We start from the raw sequence: 20,039 nt of genomic DNA on the forward strand, positions 1-20,039 counted from the left end.
AAGCAGGTGCTTTGATTTTCAACACTGGCTTGCCTAGACTGTTTCGGCACAGGCTCCTCTTAATGTATGCCAAGTCATGCGGCTGCTCTTTTAAGACGGTTTGTATGTTGGCTCTTGTACAGTGTAGGGAATTGTTGTAAACGCTTGTTCATTTTTCCGCCCTATGAGGCTTTGTTCATCTCTAAATTGAATATATCTTCAGAGGTGGAAGAATACATAGTTGGTGAGAAGGATGTGTGGTTTGTTTTTGTTTTGGTTTGTTTTGGCCTTACAATCCGATGATGTTGCCCCCAAAACTCTCTGTAGGGAGGACCGCAGAGAGTTTCATCAGCAACAATATATAGATCCAAAGCCATTCCCAGCGTCACATGAAGTTACTTTTCAAAGTAAACAAGTAAGCTAAGAAACCCTGCAAAATCAATGCAGAGACTCAGTCAATTGCTCATGAATATTATGAATATGGTGTCTGCGAGCAGTTTGCAATTCCCCTTCGCCCCGAATGGAACAAAGGTGCAGAGTGTCAGGAGCTCTTACTTCACTGATGTCTCGCTTTACAAAAGGGTGAGTAGCCTTGTTTGCAGGGAATAAGAATAATTGGTGTGTTTATGCAATCAATGGTGGAGAGCAGTCAATCTTCTCTGGGGAAATATGAACACTACAGCGCTACCACCTGCTCCTGCCTCTAAACCAAGCTGTGCATTTCACAAAGAGTTATACCACTGGTTTCAGATTGTGTCCTTTGTTCTTCATGTTCAATGCATTGGCATACACAACTGTGTTGGTCAATATTGTCAAAAAGACACGTGGTTCATGGCATTGGCTCCAGTATGTTCTACAATGTCTTTTGTGTAGGCTCATTCTGTAAGCTACGTTATGTCTAATATGTTCTGTGAGATTCGTATGTGTTGTCGTGTTATTTGATGTACTGCACGCGTACTTGTATGTTGACATTAGGTGTCTAGATTTACAGTACAACTTGCATCTACTTCATAATGGTAATTGTTTTGCTGAGGACATCAGAGACATCCCTTGATCATGATACTGCTTTTCATGTTTTTCCCTTGTAATACTCCCACATGGATTCAACAACATTATTTTCCCTTGAAAGTGACAAGATGACAATGTAGATGCTAGAGCAGATTTACCAACAGGAACCTGTGCTGTGTAGCAGAACCTTAAGTTAATAAACCACTTTTCCAGTCAGAGGATAATGTAATCCACCTACCAACACCTCTAAAATCTCACTAATTACTGCAACATATAACAAGTTTGCTCGCTCTGTATGAAACCATAAAAGTATAAATAACAATTCACTGGCTCAAAATGAGTTATGTGTGAGTATTTCTTGGCTGCTAACAGTAACTACCTGAAGTCTCCGCTGGTTGCCTGGCAACTACTTAATTAGTGAGCTTCAGAGATGGTGGTAGGCGGATTTTGTTATCTTCAGACTCTGCCAGGCTACTTGCCCCCCCCCCCCCAGTCTTTGTGCTAAGCTAAGCTAACCGGCTGCTGGCTGTAGCTTCATATTTAATGGACAGATGCGACTGTCTTTTCCCCAAAATGGTAATCTATTCCTTTCAGTCCACAGTTCCCAAACTAAATTCAACAAAAGCTGTTCAATCTGTACACCAGTCCCAGAATTTGGGTGTCATTTCTGCGAAATAGGGAAAATCTACAAAACACAACACAGTGATTGATTTCTTTGTTCACTCTTTTCACTGTTTGTGAGTGAGCTTATTTATCTTCTTTGGTGTGTCACTGTATTTTCTGACATCTTTTCAATGAGATCAATCATTTAGATCTCTGGTAGAACTTTGTATGTCTATGAGCCAAAATGGAGGTTTTCACTGTTTTACCAACCAAATAGAAGAAGATTTGAAGGGAACTTCCAAATGACGGTTGGTTTTCTGTTACTCCTTTTCTTCTACATTGAAAAAGTGTTCTTAATTCGCATTCCTTCATTCATTTTTATCTCATTATTTTTAGTGCCTGTTGGAGCATAAGGTTAACTCAATCAGACTAAATGCCAAAAGTAACAAGGCCAACAGGATCTCACATAGACTGTAAAGGGTACGCTGCAAGACATGCAGAATCCACTGCACCACACACATCCTACATTTGAGAAAGATTACATGGGCTCTTACCTTTGTAGAAGCACTCCTCACTGTGCATGATGGTAATCCTGTGTCCTTTGAGACAGGAGGCCCGGTGGAGCTCACAATGGTTCTGGTACAGCTTCCCATCTGAACCACACACTGGTTTATAGTGCGGTTTGCAGTGATCCAAGCACTTACACTCCCCTTGATCAGTCTCATGGTTGACCACGCAGTGACGCCCCAAGCCACAATACTTGTGTTCACATGGACCTGGGTAGCCATTGTGTCCCATAAAACCTGCAGAAAACACACAGGAAAAAAGCTTAATTTTTGTCTGACCATAACCAGGCCATCTTTATGTATACCTGCCAGAACTGATGGAAAGCTCTTGTTACAGGTTCAGTTTCATTTAGGCTGTTTGAGCTCCTTCAACCCTCAGGAAATCCCCCTCGATATCGGATGGTGTTCTTTTATTTTTTCAACTCACAAAGTGAAATCAAATTCATAAATTAAGCTCATTGCAAAGTACCCACAGTGGGAATGATTTCAAAAAGTCTGTTCACTTCAACCCAAATATCACTGGAAATGTAATGCAACGCAAAATATCTCCCGTTTTGCCATTTGCTATTTGCTTGCACTGAGTCAAGACTGCAAAGATGACATATAAATGTAAGTACATTTGAATCAAATTACTTTAAATTAACTAGCAGAAGGAAACGTGTTCTGTCAATGTGAGCATGTGTAACTATTACAGGAATATCTAAGGCTGTCTCAATTCAGGCTCAACTCCCATTCCAATAAGTAAACATTCATCATATCTACCCTTCCTCTGACTGTGTATTCACATGGAGGCGTTGCCATTTTAAGGGCTAGTCCAAAACAGAGCTGAAGAAAATGCATTTTTTTCAGCTTCTGACAACAAGTGTGCAACAGTGTCACTTAATTGAAGTATGCATGCCAAAAAAAGAAAACACAGAAAAATTCTGTGTTGCTACATTGTCAAATACAATACAGCCTTGCTGCATTTCACTTTCACTGTCTATTTCATGGTGAGGTTAGGTTTCACGCAATGTGTGGTGAAGTTAAAGACAATATGTCACTTTGGGCTGCAGTATCTATCAATCACTGAAAGTGCAGATTTTTTTACTGGTTAACAGTTCTTTTCATAAAGTATTAAAAACAAAGAAAAATGACCATCACAATATCCTAGCGCACAAGGGGACACTGAATGGTGCATGGTTACAGTCTCAAGTGTGTCCCATAGTTTACCTGTTCATGCCGTGCTGTGTGTGTGACTTCATGTGAATTAACACAACAAACTGAATGACTAGAAGGGAACGGTTTTGCAGTAACCAAGGCATTCTCAAATGAACTGATCTTTATAATGACAAGGGCAAAAACATCACTGAGTATTCGTTTGATGCATGAGCTGAGGAGTTGAGTGTTTGAAGTGAAAAGTTGAAGCTAAATAAAATGTGGGGAAAACGTCCTTGAGCAAGACAGCTATCCCCTGCCAGCTTCAGGGATGCAGTTCTGCAGCAGACCTTGAACTCTGACCACTGTGTTAAGGAGCAAAGAAAAGTAGAATATCTCTATGAGGACACATTGCATTTTGTGTAGTGTTCCAGCAGCCGTTGGGGAGAGAAATATTACATAAATTCATAAAAACAGTGATATACTGCAGGATTGTGAGGATGACTTCATTAATAAAACGTTTCATAAGAACAAGATTTTCCTTCATGAAATGATCAGTGTGATTTTCTCTGAGAAGAGGATCCTGTTGTTCAACCCATATGAACACTAACAAGTCCTGACAGGCCACAGATCAGTCTGTACAGTAACCCATGAACCACATCAAATACATCAGCTTTCTAAAAGAAGCTTGCTCACGCTTAGATTGCCCTTTGGAATAGTTCTCAAGGGGTGGAGGGGTATGATGAGCAAAGAAAAAAAAAATCTTCACAACCATCAGAGCGAATGTTTCTCAAGGCTTCACTGTTACATTAAGTTATGAACATAAGAGACTACTGGCAATGACTACTGAGAAAATGATTACACGTTTGTCTACCGCTTATTCTATTTGTGAAAAGGTCACTGTATTCATAAGTGTAAACGTCCTTTAGAAAACTGCCACAGTAATATGATTATAATAGAAAAATACAGTCACAAGCAGCAAATCCAGGTTCAAGCCCTTTTGCGCTCCACAGAAGGAAGCAACTTAATGGGCCAAAATCAAAGCTGCAAGCAGCAGCAAGCAGCTTTCTGGATTCACAAAAGTGAGCGAAGTCATTTCAGCTAGTTTAATTCTGTCTAAAGAAGGAGCGAGACCAATCACGCATTTGTCACATCGCCACAAAACCAACATTGCAATGACTACACACCCAAAGTTCCACCATTTGCCCCTCCTTCAGAGGTGTGAATTGTAGGGAGGTAGCATGGGATGTTTCCAGTAAGTTTAATCAGATTGGCTCAAAGGCATCTTGAGTCAAGAGCAATTATGTGATGGGCCATGCACACTTGCACCAATCAAAAGGGACTCATACTTTAGTTATTTGTTGCCCTCAGCGCATGCACAGTCCACTGGTTTTTGAGGTACGCATTTTTGGTATTTGTGGCACTTCCTACAGGGCGGGCTCATAATGCTTTGGTAGGCCTATTCCAAATCACAGCCTGAAGATGTGTACTCAGATTTATGATGACTGAATAAATAGTTAACAAGTTATGGCCATTTCCCCACCAAGCCCCACCCCTTGGAAGTTCTTTGGTTGATGGCAGCCATGTTTTTTGACCAATCTTTCTTATTTATCACAGAAGCGTGTACCTCAGTCCTGCGATACTGTATACCCATCTTTGTGTTAGTACAGTCAATTCATATAACTGTTTTTCAAAGAGTCAAAATTCGCAGAAAATTTATCATGGCAGACTTTAATGGTCCCTGGGGCTTCTTTGTTGAGCACACTGAGTTGGACTTGTGTGTCCAATTTCAGGTCAATCTGACGAACAGTATGATTGGATTTTTGGGCTTTAATTACAGCACCACCATCTGGCTGATTGGGCTCATATTTCTTGGGAAGGACATGCATCATTTCCAGTTGCTTGGCCAAGTTTCATGTTTCTATCTTATTCCATCTAATGGTAATTTGAACCCATGCAGCAGAAAAAAAAAAAATAATAGTAACAATAAAATGGCACAAACACACCAGGGTTATGCCCCTTCAGAGCTTGAACCCTAAATATATCTCAGCCTTTATTTTCTGAAAAATACAATGTTCAAACTACACCAGTTCAGGGTTGATGAATGAAAGACAGCTTGTGCAGCACCACAACAAACAGCCTCATGAAACATTCTGGTAAATTCTTAATGAACACATAATGAACACAATATAATTCAAATAACACACGGAATACATATTAAGTAAGAAATGTATGATTTGTCATTATGAGAGGATTATGCAGAGGAGACAAGCCTAGAAAAAGACACTGGTTTGACAGTGCAACTGAGATCAGGGAGTCATATGATTGAATCCCTAAAACCAGCAAAGACGTGTTTTAGTATGAGTCACAATTTGATCTTTTCCAAAATTGTATTTAACCATGTCCAAAGCCTGACTCTGGACCCTCCCCAAATCCGCAAAGATTTTCTATAGTTTAAGATCATGCTAGCCATAAAAACCTTAATAAGATAGCAGTATGGTGGCTGCTATTTATCATAAGGTTTTGTAATATTTCTCCCACCTAGTGGCCAAAATGGATTAATGCAGCTTCAACTCAGCCTCAAACCAACCCATGACCTAATTTTAATATAGTGCATATTGAAGTAATGGCTTCATTTTGTGTTAGTGTTACATGATCCTTCTGACAACTTGTCAGTGAGTTACGTTAACAATCCTGGCTTTTAGCAGTTACGTTCAATATGAATATTATTTCCTTAGGAAATAAACATTATGGAGGAAAACATAAAGCCATCTAGATAATTCTTTCTGACAACATATAGAAGGAAAGTTTATGATTAATGTATCTGAAGTACACTTTTTACACATTAATCACAATCTACGATGCATTTGGCTCTGAGCAGAAAGGTCTCCTGATATACAGTATAAACTCACATGAAAAGCAAGAGGAACATCCAGTGTTCACAGATATGCCTAAGCAAATAGTTATAACAATCATGTGAGAAATGGTTTTGCTTATTAGGCCGGATGCATTACACATTGCAAAGTTAGTATCACTGTTTGCCTTAAAAACCAAATTTCAAACAGTAAAAACATTGAAACTCCTGTCTATTTCTACAGAGCCCTGTAAACTGTGTAACCAGCTAAGAGCCACATAAATGTAGGGTTTGATTTTTCATGTAGAAGTCAGTGTAATCACGAGTGAGCAGAGACTTAAAAAACATGTTTTATAATTTCAAAGCTTCCTGTGTACCACTGAAAAACTGGTACATAGATAAGTGGCTTTCAGTTGAAACGTGCCCATGAATATCTGAGCTAAGTTTTAGCAGCTGGACGGGTAAACAAACTGACTTAAAGTGTTAAGCCTCATTCACATCCCTAACATCTCCGCACACACAGTCCGGCATTATCCTCTAGCCGTCACAGAGGATTTAGACGAGATACAAGTGTGTACACTGTGACCTGATTGGAGCCAGTCAATTTGCTAGTTTATTAAATCCCCGCGGTGGCCTGGCATAATGATTATTTAGTGAATTTGTGTCGCACAGCCAGGCATCCTCTGCCACCAGCAGGGTCAGCGAAGGGCACAGTCATTTGTTATCAGTATGCACATCCAACAGTCTGGTCATCAGCTGACATCAGAGACAAATGAGGGATTGTGCACAGCCATTCATTTATTGATGACCTCTTACTTTTTCAGAGCATGGACAGAAATACATGATGTTCAGTGTTCACTGTGAGCCAGAGGGCTGTTATGAGTATTTTCAACTTCAACTGTGTACTTCTAAACACCTGCTAGGAAGACATATTGTGGTATAGGTGGGCGCAATGTAATTCAGTGTATTGCTCAAGGACACTTCAGCAGGATGACACAAAGCAGTACAATATATTACAGTATGATATGTTATATAGTACATGAGATATGATGATGTAGGATGTGATGACAGTTGTGTTGTTCTGCTACATACAAAAGAGAAGCTTTTATCCCAATGGCAGCAGATTCGATTGTGCGAAGCATTATGGAACATGTATCTTGTTTTTAAATGAGGTTATTATTTTTGATTAATTGATTAAGATATCAAAGTAGTGGCACATTATCATGACATTCAAACAAAGCGTATTATTTACTGACAACAGCTGCCTAACTGGCCAGTTATCAAAATAATAACTGCAGATAATTATGCCCGACAATGATTTGATATGACTGATGACATCCAATAAAGTTAGCGTGAAGTTAACACAACTGTTGACAGCAAATGTAGCTTCACCGATTGAAGGAAGAGCTGTTTCACAACTCCAAAAACCAGAGATCAGTGCTTTTAAAGTGATAAGCTCAAATGTTAGGTTTAAAACAAGTTTACCTGAGATATTCTGAGTCTGTTCACCAGCTATCTGTCATTTACTTGATACCTGACAACTTGATGCATCACAAGTACGACACCGGTGTCAGGCAATCACCTCGATTATGTCAAAAAAAGAGTAGCTGACTTCATGACTAAAGACACATAAAAATAGGAAGATATAAATACTTGTAATATTGTTGCTGATACATAATTCAACATTTACATTACTACAGCAAGTCCTTCAATGAACAAAGAGGCAATTAGTAAATCTCTACCCTCATTTGATCAAGTTCCTTAATAACAATAACAAATCAGCACTGCTTTCGTTGTGTAGAACAGCTTTAGATACAAAGAAATTACTGTGAATTGTCTCATTAAAAACAAAGCAGGCAGAAAATGTTGACCTTTACTCAGAGCATGTAGGCAACACCAAGGGCTTGACATATGTGACTCCAGTGTGCATCATCTGAAGGGCATCCTCCTCCAATGCATGCATAATGAGCTGAACAATGTGTAAAAGAGAACACACATACTTGGACATGGCCGACAGGATCAGATTGTCACTGCAGATGGATCAAAGCCTTGCGATCACAGAAAAAGACAATCTCGTGGAAAAAGGCAATGTAATGGAAACTGCCCTCCACAGTTTGTAACAACCTGTTCTCTTTGTAAAGCCATTCAAGCTTCTGAGATCTCTGCGGCTCATGCTGAATCTAAATGCTCACAACCACTTAAGCAATATGTCCCAGTGTTTTGAAGCACATTCACTCTTGGACATCTCCTTTTCAACAAGCAATGCTGCATTTCCTATTTCTGGCATGGCTTTTTCTACTCATCTTAAACTAACAGTGTTCGTCTGGTACCCATCTGATATTTTCCATTACAACGGCTCGGAGTCCTGAGGGAGAGAGCAGAGTGTGGTAAACAACAGAGGCTCAAAGCTCACTCGGTGCACAGAGTTAAGCTGGCCCACAAGGCCCATGAACAAGAACAAGGGGATGCAAATCAGAATAAACTACTACTAAAACAATGCTAAAACTTTACATGGCACATAAACAATGTCACATTTGCTCACAACAGCTGACACACTGCATAAATAAGTTCTTTGAAAGTCTCAGCAGGCATTGAACTGGTACGTAAGGCTGTGTGGAGACCTGCTGACATTGGAATAGAGAAGAAGCTACAGTGGCAGTAGAAGCTAAGTGTTTAGCCAACGTGTCGTTGTGCAAACAAAAATTGTATTGTATTCATGGCTAAAGATTTGACGTCATTCCATTTGCATCCACGCAGGGTTTCCTCCCACAGTGACTGAACACATCTGTGACCATTAGCAGTGTCTGCGGAACAGCAAGCTCCTGAATGTCACCAATTTGTTGACAATGAATTATTTGTGACATATTTATGGAAAAAGAAAGCAATCTAATGGCCCGAAGCACGATTCGTTTTTCAGCCAGCTTGAGATGTAAGCATGCATGACAATGTTTATTTCTTCTTAGACTTGCAGTAAGGGAACAAGCAGTGGTTTAGTTTTGCATAGAGACGCCTCAACAAACCTGTCACCATCAGACAGCATTCTGAATAAGTACAAAACCCGGATATAATTGATTTGTTGCATAAAAACCCCCAAAAATTTGAGGTTATCGGTCAAATTGGTTTCTGTCCCTTTCATCCATTTAAAAATTTAAAATGACTAATTTTGTTTTGCTTGGCTCTGTGTAGTTATCCTTGGGCTATCAATTCAATGTCGTGCCCAAACAAAACTAAGCAATGATGCACCAGTTTGATACCCAAAACATCTTGAGAAGTCGTCCTTGGAAACTGAAAAAGGCATCAACTTTCAAAACAAAAATTCAGCAGGTGACTGGATGGACCATCAGTACATAGCGCTTCATAGGAGCTGAGTGTTACAAACCTCTGTGGTTCAGCCAAACACACATAACTTGAAGCAAGATTTTCGCATGATCTCATGAATGCAGCTGCCTCACAAAGACAAAAAAAAAAAAAAGAAAAAAAAAAAATCCTGTATGGCTCTCCATATGTGAAATTAAGCCTGAAGCAATTTTTCTGACTTCTACATTTTACTTTAAGAGGCTACTTATGGATTATTCAAAATCTGCAACGACCCCTGCTTTAAAACTGTACAGCTCCTGGGTCTAATGGAAAGTTTGCACAGCCTGAGTCTATCCCATGTACACAAGCGTGAATGTGAATAATTAGCACTTTTTGACATTCAGTTGTCAATTTAGAAAACTCCTCTGTTTTTGAAATATGGAGATATATGCAGAAACTTCACGAGAAGTATTCTTGGCAAAGATCATCATTTGGTTGAAAACTGTGGTCTGGTGCAATGAGTGCCAGAAAGGCAGCCAGTTGTAACTTAGTTATCTTCAACTTTACACATGTCAAGTCAAAGACTCCTTTCTGTCTGCCCACAAGGTGCAGACCTGCTGAAAGTCTTGTATCCATCAGCAACACCACGGAGGTGTTGTCTTATCACCTGCTGAAATGCACTTCCTCTCCTTCCTCCACCGTATGCTAATTGCCGCACTGTGACAAGACTTTTACTCCTGGTGGCATAAACAACTCGTGAACATTTTATGAGAAGCTATTTGAGGCATAAGAGCTTTTTCAACCCCTTGGAGCCGAATAACCCACTATGTTTAAAACATTGATGACTTCCTTTCCACCTCAATGAGTCTGTTCCATAGTCCTTCCTCTGACATGCCAAGCACAAGTTAAAAAAAAAAAAAGAAAAAATGTGCGTAATGCTGTGTCTTATATCTAGTATGTTGACACTGTTTTACACAATAACTCACCACGTCACTGTTGGTGAACAAATGAATTTGCAGCTTGGTTGGACTGTTTTGCTTCTAATTTTGGTGGTCCTAGTGTTTTTGTTTGTTTGTTTGTTTGTTTTTTGGGGGGAGTGGCGTTTTGGTTGTTTAATGAATTCAATCTAACCACACATGAACAGAGGACAAATTCTTGGTATCATTATTGAAGAGGAAGACCTATTCCTTTTTAATGGAAGCTAAGCTGTGCAACCTGCTGATGTGAAACCTTGCAAGTCTTTCATTTCTTCTTTTCGAACTATGAAAAAAAAAGTAAAACTCATGCTGAAGAGAGAGCATTTGCATTCACACATTTACCTCTACTATGAGATGATTGAACAGCGAAACGCAATTTCCTCTTTAACAGTGAAAGTGGCCACTATAAAAAGTGCAAGGGTCAAAGCCGAAACGTGCTGACAAGAGTAGCAGCAAAAAATAATCCTGTGAGCCTCAAATTATCACCTATGATAGAAAGGTGTTAGATAAAGACATACAGCAAGGGGAAATGTATCACATTTAAACAAGACAGGAACATTTTCAGTGCAGGTACAGGAGGCAGATATGGGACAGAGGGGTGTTTACTACTGAACATCCATCTTGTAGCTCTCTACAAACACAACTGACAGCACATGAAAAGACTGTGCTGGTTGTTTGGGAAGTCTAACCTAACAAGCAAATCAAGTCACGTCCAATTTATTCATAAAAAGATGTCTGACACATTCATCATAAACTACTTTGCAGAGTACAAAGGACATAGTGTAAATACAAATTAAAATTATATGAATAAACTGCATGTGGAATATTCTCCAGCTTGTCAATAGTTCACAAGGGATATTAATAGCCACACCATTGCTGTCCTCTACACTGCCTATTAAAAAGACCCCCTCCCCACTATTTCTTTTCTTAAATTTTATTGTTTTAAAACTATGAATCACAGCGGATTAATTAGGCCCCTTTGACACTGATCCACGTGGAAAATGAATAAAAATGTCAAATCTTTGTTTTAACCACAAGATTCTGGATATATGGTCTGTTATTTATGTGAACCCTTTCTTCGAGGACATAAATTACATCCATTAATCTCTCAACGATGACGTTACGATGTTATTCTGACGTTATTTTCCTGTTTATACTAAAGTGCACATGTGGTTCAAAAATACTGAAAATGTTGATTTGTTTAGATTATCCTGTGAGTATGTGCAGTGTACACTACAAAGATTGTTGTTGTTTCCCATCCTCAACCCAATAAATGCACTGCACTGTAGACCTGCTGCAACAAGAAGACATTACATCTGGTCAGGTGATCAACCTCACCCACAACAACTGAGACAACTTTGCTCCAATCTACTCTTAAAGATGTTGAAAGCTCAGGGAAAGAGCTAGTAAATATATGGTACATGTACATTATCTTGTCAAACATGCAGGTTATGTAGTTGAACCAGATCGGACAGCAATATGAAACAAGTCAAATGGCCCATTTTGGACACTGGTTAAGATTGGGTTCCTGCAAAATACCCATGTTTTTTTAGCTTTTATCACTATGTCTTTTGACTGGCAAATACTAACGTAGCAAACATTCAGGCAATGTTAGTATGTTTTTAAACACTGACCATCACCTTCATGGGTTGAAGTGACCTGTGCCCTACAATAGACAGTATTAACAATGGCTAATTAACACTCACCAAAAAAAGGGAAAGTTTTGGCTGTTGTCTGGTTAATGAGATCACTGAAAGAGCACTGTACTCAGCAAGACAACATGAATAGTCTTCTCTAGCAAATGATCAGCTAATAGCTGCTAATTTCAAGATGCCAGTAAAACTGTTATCAATATTTTAAGCTTATTAACGTAATAGTCTTAGATTGTGATCTCCAGTATTTGGAACAAGCACTTTAGCTTTTGAAAGAAAGTGTGCAGGAAAAAAAAAGGGCAGATACACTTGATGACATTTCTCATCTCGTATAGCTCGTCTTTTCAGATTGTATCTATAGGTTGTGAAGATAATTAGGCTGCCTGTCATCACTGCAGTGTTTCCACTTCCTCAGCCAACAAAATGTGATTACAGATGCTAATTCAATATTCGAGTGTTATTTAGAACTTGAGACACTTACAAAAGTTAAAAGCTAAACCTTATTAAATTCAATAAGGGAACGAAAGCATTCAAATTAAATAAGCTGATTCAGTGCATCCTTTTTAGAAAGGCATGACAAGGCTTGATTTGTTTAAAATCTAATCTCTCTACATTATTCCTAAATTAGCAACGATAATAAAATTTTCCATTTTTGATTCAACAATTCTGCATATCCAACTACATGTTATGCTGTATTACTTTAAAGCTGTAGGAGACATAATGTGGCAGAGACATCAGCCACTGGAATAAAATCTACACTGCATATCCATCACTCTAATGCACCTGCTTTTTATTGAGTTAGTGAACTTGTTACTCTCTCCTTTCAGGTTTTACAATACACTGTTATAAAGACAGTGAATTCAGCACTTACGTGTGCCTCAGCAGATGCTGCAATATTTACAAGTATTCAATTTTTGCAATTCCTACTTAGAGGTTACACTGCCACCTCTGTAATGGATGCAATATAAAATGCAGTCATGTGAGATGCTTGAGTCATTATCAAAAAAAAAAAAAAGAATACAAAAATGTATTCAATTGCAGTAACAAGACTAAAAGAAATGTGTTACTTCCACCCTCTTACAGTATGTATGTGTGCTGGGCCCTGGCTGAGTGCATGTGCTAGAGAGTGAATATGAGAGCACCTGGCAGCCACTTGGCAACTTTCCGCCCCATTTCATTCCCTCGCCTAATGACTGAACGTGGGCCCGGCTCCTCTCTCATTCTGTCCACATCAGGATGCAGCACTGAGAGCGTTTCCACCAACAACCCCATTTATCAGAGATTGCAGACTAATTGTAAGCACCCCACACTACTCCCATTGCTACTTCACATTACAGTGAGCTGTCTGGTTGGTAGGCAAATAGCACAAAGCTGAGTAGGTCCTCTTTGCATTTATGATATTTTGGGTTAGCGTCCTCTTTTGTTTGGTAGTGGTTTTAAGATAATTTTGTGACTGTGTGTTACCGGCTTGTGCCAATTGGCAATCGGAAGGGATGATCAGCGATTGGCTATTCCTTCACCAAAATAAATTTTTATAGGATTCCTGAATCGACTCTTTGATTGATGACTGCCATGACACCTATCACAATCCAAGTGATCAGTGGATTTTATATATACATATATGATTTTTTTAGGGACTCTATTCAGTTTGGCCTAACATCTTTTTTTATGTTATTTATTATTTTCCTATGACATTAGCTTGATGAGCTGGACAGCTCACAGGTAGCAGTAAAATTCACAAGGAGTGACATGTGACGTGCATTGTTTTTGGAAATATGACTCATGACATGCAGACTCTAGAAGTGCATGATTCAACTTTTTCCAGTGATTTGTGCTAAAAAACAAGCCAAAACCTCAATAAATCCTATCATCAAAGTGCAATACTGGTAGAATCAAAATACATACAGAATCGGCACCCAAGTATCTCGATAGTATCTAATTGGAAGAGAAGCATACATTCCCAGCCTTAGTTTCTGGTGGAACAGCATGTTCACCCACTGAGCCCTGTTAATTAGCACAAGTGAGGAGTGGATTTTAAATTCTTAACTACAAACCAGTTTGCTGTCTCTCTTCCATGGATCTGACACAAGACGTCTCTGTTCATCATATGCCTGCTCACCAAAACCTTGCCCTGTGCTCCATACGAGTAGTTAACATTATGTATGATTTGGATTGTGACATTAAAGATAATGTTAAATGGAACATGATGCTGGGATACTGTCGCACAGAGTACGCACAGAGGCTTTCTTAAATAGAAACGATGGCCCAATCCTTGTGTGTTACTTTTAAGGATCAATATTAGGATAAAAAGATGAAGAAACTCTCAGAGAGAGAAGACTTTGAAGAATAATTCATATTTAAGTGTTTTATTTTGGTTGGTTTGGATGATTAAGAGAATGTAGGCCTTTTGTTTATGGCTGAAATCAGAATCGAGGACAGGCTGTTGGGTCTTTTTCCACATATTAAGTTAGGGTAAGTATTAGTTCAAGGTTATTTTCTAGCAAATATGTAGGCTTAAAACCAGATTTAGGATGACATTTATCTAGGGTAGAAATATCTGACTGCTGGCTGAATACATATTTTTTCTCTGTGCAGTGAACAGGTTTAGTTTGAAAATTCATCTTCCTTTCATAACAGCTGTGATGGACACCTGGCTCTTCCTGCTCTGGAGCCAGCACTTTCTATGGTTAAGACACTATTTGACCATGCAAGGACAGAGTATTTTCAGAGGAGGAACTCTAACACATTCAATCAGAAAATAAAATGGTTTAACACACCCCTGAATTTATACCTATGGGTTATGGTTACCTGCATAATGCCTGTTGTACATTTTTTGCAAGTGGCACTTGAAAACAACTAGGTAATAATTTAGCATGTACGACTGAGGCTAAGTCATAATGACAACTTTATTGTGCCCATCAATCAAATACAAGTAGTAGTCATTTTTTTTCCAAGTAATGGCTATTTCAGTTTGACATGAAACTCTTATGGTGCTTTGTCTCTGCCCCAGGTTGAAAAGCTAAAGAGGGGGATCAGGGCCTGTGTTATATATTCTTCTGAGGGTTATGCCGTTTAAACTGAATAGGAGCCTATTTGAAAAACGAAAAAGAAACCTAGCGTCAACAAAAAATAGGACATGAACTGAATAGTGAAGAGATTAAAGCACACACTCCTTCTGTCTGACAAAAAACAACAGCAAATGGGATTTTTTTCCATGATGAAACACACAAAAGATCATCTAAGATTTCAGCTCCAAAAAAAAAAGAATAGAAGAAAACAAAAATTGTAGTTTTGTTTTTTTCCGCAAACTGCAGCGATAAGCTAAACCCCCACTGAGAACAAGACCATACAACAAGTCTACTGTCAGTCAAACCGACTTTATATATCTCACCGCATGCAAACAGTGATACTAACAGTGCAACAAAAAGGAGTCTTGAAAGATAATCCGGAATCTGAGTGTGTTAGAGACACTAAGACTTTAGTCGTTTTCACTTATCTGGTCTGTTCATGCTTCCTGCATTTACCCGAAATGCTGTCTTAGATACTGAGGTTGTTGTCACTCATGTGAGGCGATTAATGTCAAGCTCCAGGAGGAAGTTGGATAAAGACTTCTGAGAAATTTCTTTTTTTTCTTAGATTAGAAGCCTCAAAACTTAAGAAGCCACTTTCATTTTGGATATGTAATCATAACAGAACAAAATAAGACAGTTCTGTGTGAATGGGATGAGTGGCTCTCTTATGGAGCTATTTCATGTTTGGACACGGATGCGGTCCGGCCATTCAAATAAAAGGTACATTAAAGTTAATCTTGGCTGAGAGCAGGAACCGTCCTTCAAGATAATGTTCCTTCCTATGATCACTGTGTTGACCTTCAGATGGAAAAAAAAGTACATCTATTGCCAAGCCTTCATCGTTATCCACTGTAAGTACCACGGGTTCATGCAGATCACTTAGAATTATTGATGAAACTCAATTAGATTCGTCTCACTCCATTTAATTCTACACATTCACGATATGGTTTGCCAAAAATTATGGGTATCAACATCCTGGGAGTCATTTATATACTGAAGATGAGTGTTGATGGTAATATTGTTGATCTTGCTAAGTGTGCAGCACGTTATGCTTCCTTTGGCAGTACTGATGACTGCCATGACACCTATCACTCTCCTTTTTACCCTTGCGTGTTATTATTTTCAAATAAGCAGTTTAACGTTCTTTGCAAGTTCATTAAGGTGCTCAAAGACCTGAAAATAAATTGCATGCCATAACAGTTTACTAAGGTATGACCCATAAACATATTCTTATGGCCTAGGACAGTGAATCAGTCAGTGTTTAGCAGCATGAACAACACACTCTCAAAGCCAGGAGCCAGACAACTATGATTTGAACCTTTCGTGCACCCAGATTCTGTAGAATAAAGATCCGTCGAATCAAAAGAAAAGAAAGTATCTCACCTTTGAATTGCCTACATCAGAACTGATAACAGTTTTTCACCAATGAACAATGCAGCAGGACTGGAGTGTGAGGCTCATTTGGGTTTCTAGAAAGCAAAGTGTCCACAGACTCAGTCTTCCATTAATTTTGCGTGGAACGGTTCCAAACTACTCAAACAGATGCATCCTCCCGTCGCTGAGAAAGACTTTTGGACTTTAAAGCAGAGAACAAAGGCAGTCAAACAGCTAACTTGCTGTTAAAAATGTATCTCCAGGGGTGAGAGCAGCAGAGACATCTAATTTAATCGGCATTTAAAGAAACACTATTTGAACAATCATTTCTCACAGATAGTAGCACATTAGAAGTCTGTGCTAAGGCAGGAAACAACTGAGTAGTTCAAATTATGGTTCACAAGCAGCAGAGTTCTGCTGGTTTACACTTCAGCCATCTAAGTACGAAGTGACATACACCTGGGACACAAGGTGAGTGCAGTTATGCATCACCCTATTCAAAAATCAAGCTAATTTAGGATACTCACTGACAGCTCGGGGAAATGTCTTCAGTGTTTCCCATGTGAGCACACAAAACCCAGTTAACAGCATTATGCAGCATGAAACTGAGACAGTTAATTTAGCCAACAGGTATATTTTGATGGTCATAAGAGAAAAACTGGAGTCACAACATCAGGGTCTTTGCACTGTCAAAAATAAATTGAGTGGAGACATCATTAATTTTATTAGTTAGAGTTGTGTTTTATTAGTCAAAATATGCACTGTGAGTTTTTAGATTGTAAGCAGGTGTATGAAAGGGTCAGTTCACCCAAATAGAAAAAAAGAACAAATGTCACATAACGTTTGAGCTATATCTAACGATTTGGACGCTCATCCACAAAAAACAGATTTGAGCAGCAATTCAAAACTGTGCATGAAGACCTGCAGTGCAAACACAGCCTAATACTCTCTAAAGTGCAGTGTGACCATGAAAGGTATGGCGAGCTTTCTCCCCTGAGGTGATGACAGAGTTTTACCGTACAGTATTTAGGCCAGACACAACTGTCCTCTTATGGCTTAGTGGGTCAAGGAGCATAAGTGGCCTGTAAAGCTAACCAGTAAGTCCTGTGGGAATTCAAAAAGAAAATCCTATAGGCCTTTTTTTTTTTTCTTTTAACTCGGCAACTCATCTAAGCCTATCAGTGGTGCTCACAAGCAGATGGTGCAGTGCAGTCCCACAGCCTGTCTTTAAAAACTACTTCTCTCCCTGCCCAGAAAAAGACTGTGCACTCTGCATGAAACTACAGTAACTTGATTAAGACTTACGGTATGAAAGCTATTACAAATTAAATTGTGGCAAAACAGTGAAAGGTTAGATGGAACAACAGGGAGTCTTCCAATACTTCTGTCTGAGAAAAGTGCAGTGCAACGCAGCATTCACTGCTCCTCTGTACAGCTGTGACAAGTTATTAAAAGTGTAACCCGGGCCCAGGGGGTGGTGTGTAATTTTAGAATTAATATACAATTTAGAGTTTGCTGTTTGCAGCCTCTGAATTATTCAAATGTACTTCTGCTATGGGCTTGGGTCTGGTGGGGGTAAGGCAGCTGCTATGCATACAAATTAACATATTATGTCAGTATATGAAAGAATGGGAGACGACATAGATTAGAGGAACATAAACATTGGTGCCAGGAAACAAAACAAGATGTTTGCTCGTGTGCAGAGTTCAAACCTGAAAGGCTGTACAGTACTGAGGGGAATAGTCTAGGCTGTTCAATTGTTATTTTAGATTGATACTACATTTTGTCTGTGGGGAAATCTTTATTCAGTGGCCATATTTACAGAACATGCATTTAGTCATCTGCACTTTCACGCACCTACACATGTCACCACATGTCCTCCAGTCAGGAGAATGGTGATTAAAATGCTAGATTTACCCAATATTAAACACAACCTGCCCAACAACAAACAGAAACCCCTGAAGAAAAGGTGCTAAAAAGCTGCTGAAGTCAAGTTAATGTAAAAAATGGCAGCAAAGCATTTAAGCTATATTCATGAACCATAGCTACAGTTTTATTCAAGATTTATAAATAACAATTTTGTTGTTCTCAGCATCAAGTAAAGTCCATTATATTCCTGTTAAAGTTGCAATTGAAACAGCAATACAAACACAAATAAATTATTTATTGAAGTGATAAGGTTAGACTGTTTTGGCAGCATCCACTGGATAAATGTGATCCAAGAAACCTGATCAGCATCTGTCCACAGCAGATTATGGAGAGCATCTTCTGATGTAGGCACTAAGCCAGTTCTAGTGCTGCACCACCCACCACCACACCTATAAAGATTAACCTAAGAAGTATTCATGTATTAAAAAAACATTTTGAATTTGAGCTTTTTAATAGTAAAGCTACATTTATACTGGTCCCCATATTGTTCTTTTAAGAATTATGTGCTGTTATATTTTGAAATATTGTCTGTAGTTTTAGGCTTAAAATTCAGTAAATATTACAAAGTGTAATAACAAGTGTAACACATTTGTCTTGAATTCTGGACAAGCTCCTTTTAACGGACACAAGCACAACATAAACAGATTTGTCAAGTTTTGACATAACAGAGGTTTGCTACACTGAACATGGTCAGTAAACACCAGCAATAACACTAGTTTTTCGTTTGCATAGCATACCAGCAGGCATCCTTCATAACGGTCTTGCCACCACTAACTGACCTTTTACATGAAATGAGGAAGGTAAGATTATCTCATAAAGTCCCATCAGTTATTTCATATGGCTAAATCAGCCTATTTATTCCATAAAATTGTATTTCACCAGCAGCCCAAGGTCTTGCTGCAACCTGCATAACAAGCTTGGTAAGTGTGGCACACGCTCATTCTGGGACTCCAATTACAGAGTTTCCTGGAAAATGGCTGGCATTTTTCTGTTTTTGTCTCTTATGTGTTGACATTCAGTTAGAGTTTATAGGGCGGTGCATTCCCTCAATCTATAATTATTTTTTTGTTTTCTCATCCACATTGAATGTGGAAACGTAATATCCATCCATCCATTTTCTAAACTGCTCATCCTGTTCAGGGTTGCAGCACACATTAGGTGAAAGATTGGGCAGGCGACTCCCTGGACATTCAATCACATATGTGTGAATGTGGAACAAGAATCAACTTATTTTGATTTTGAGGATCAAACTATACTGAACATATTCTGAGGAAGTTTTAAAAACACAGACTGAATCCCTGTCTGTTCTCTGACAGGAATTCTTTTGCACCTTTTTGTAAATATTTACTGGATCACTGTACTCTGTTCATTTGCTCCTTTGTCCCCTCTCATTTGGCTTGCTAGATGTCCATTCAAAATGTAGACGGTAACGTAGCTTGTAAAATTGAAGTTTTAATGCTAAATTGACCTCAGTTGCGTAATAATGAGAAGCCTCCAATGTACGGGGTGATGCTTGAATTATTTATGATTTTCTCTACAGTTCGCTTGCCTTCTCGTTATCAGGGCTGGAAATGAGTTTGCTGAAAACTAGCCAA

The 20,039-nt window shown here is 38.9% G+C and overlaps 1 protein-coding gene across 2 annotated transcripts in view; it reads right to left on the minus strand.

The window, feature by feature from the left end:
* Window positions 1-20,039, minus strand: part of fstl5 (follistatin-like 5) — a 151,202-nt gene that overhangs the window by 94,436 nt on the left and 36,727 nt on the right. For both annotated transcript variants that reach the window (XM_076738454.1, XM_076738453.1), the window contains exon 4: window positions 2,145-2,393. In XM_076738454.1, the coding sequence (XP_076594569.1) occupies window positions 2,145-2,393 (249 nt within the window). The remainder of the gene's footprint in view (window positions 1-2,144; window positions 2,394-20,039) is intronic.

This window comes from Chaetodon auriga, chromosome 9 (genome assembly GCF_051107435.1).
Source record: "Chaetodon auriga isolate fChaAug3 chromosome 9, fChaAug3.hap1, whole genome shotgun sequence".
In the NCBI taxonomy this organism is placed as follows: domain Eukaryota; kingdom Metazoa; phylum Chordata; class Actinopteri; order Chaetodontiformes; family Chaetodontidae; genus Chaetodon; species Chaetodon auriga.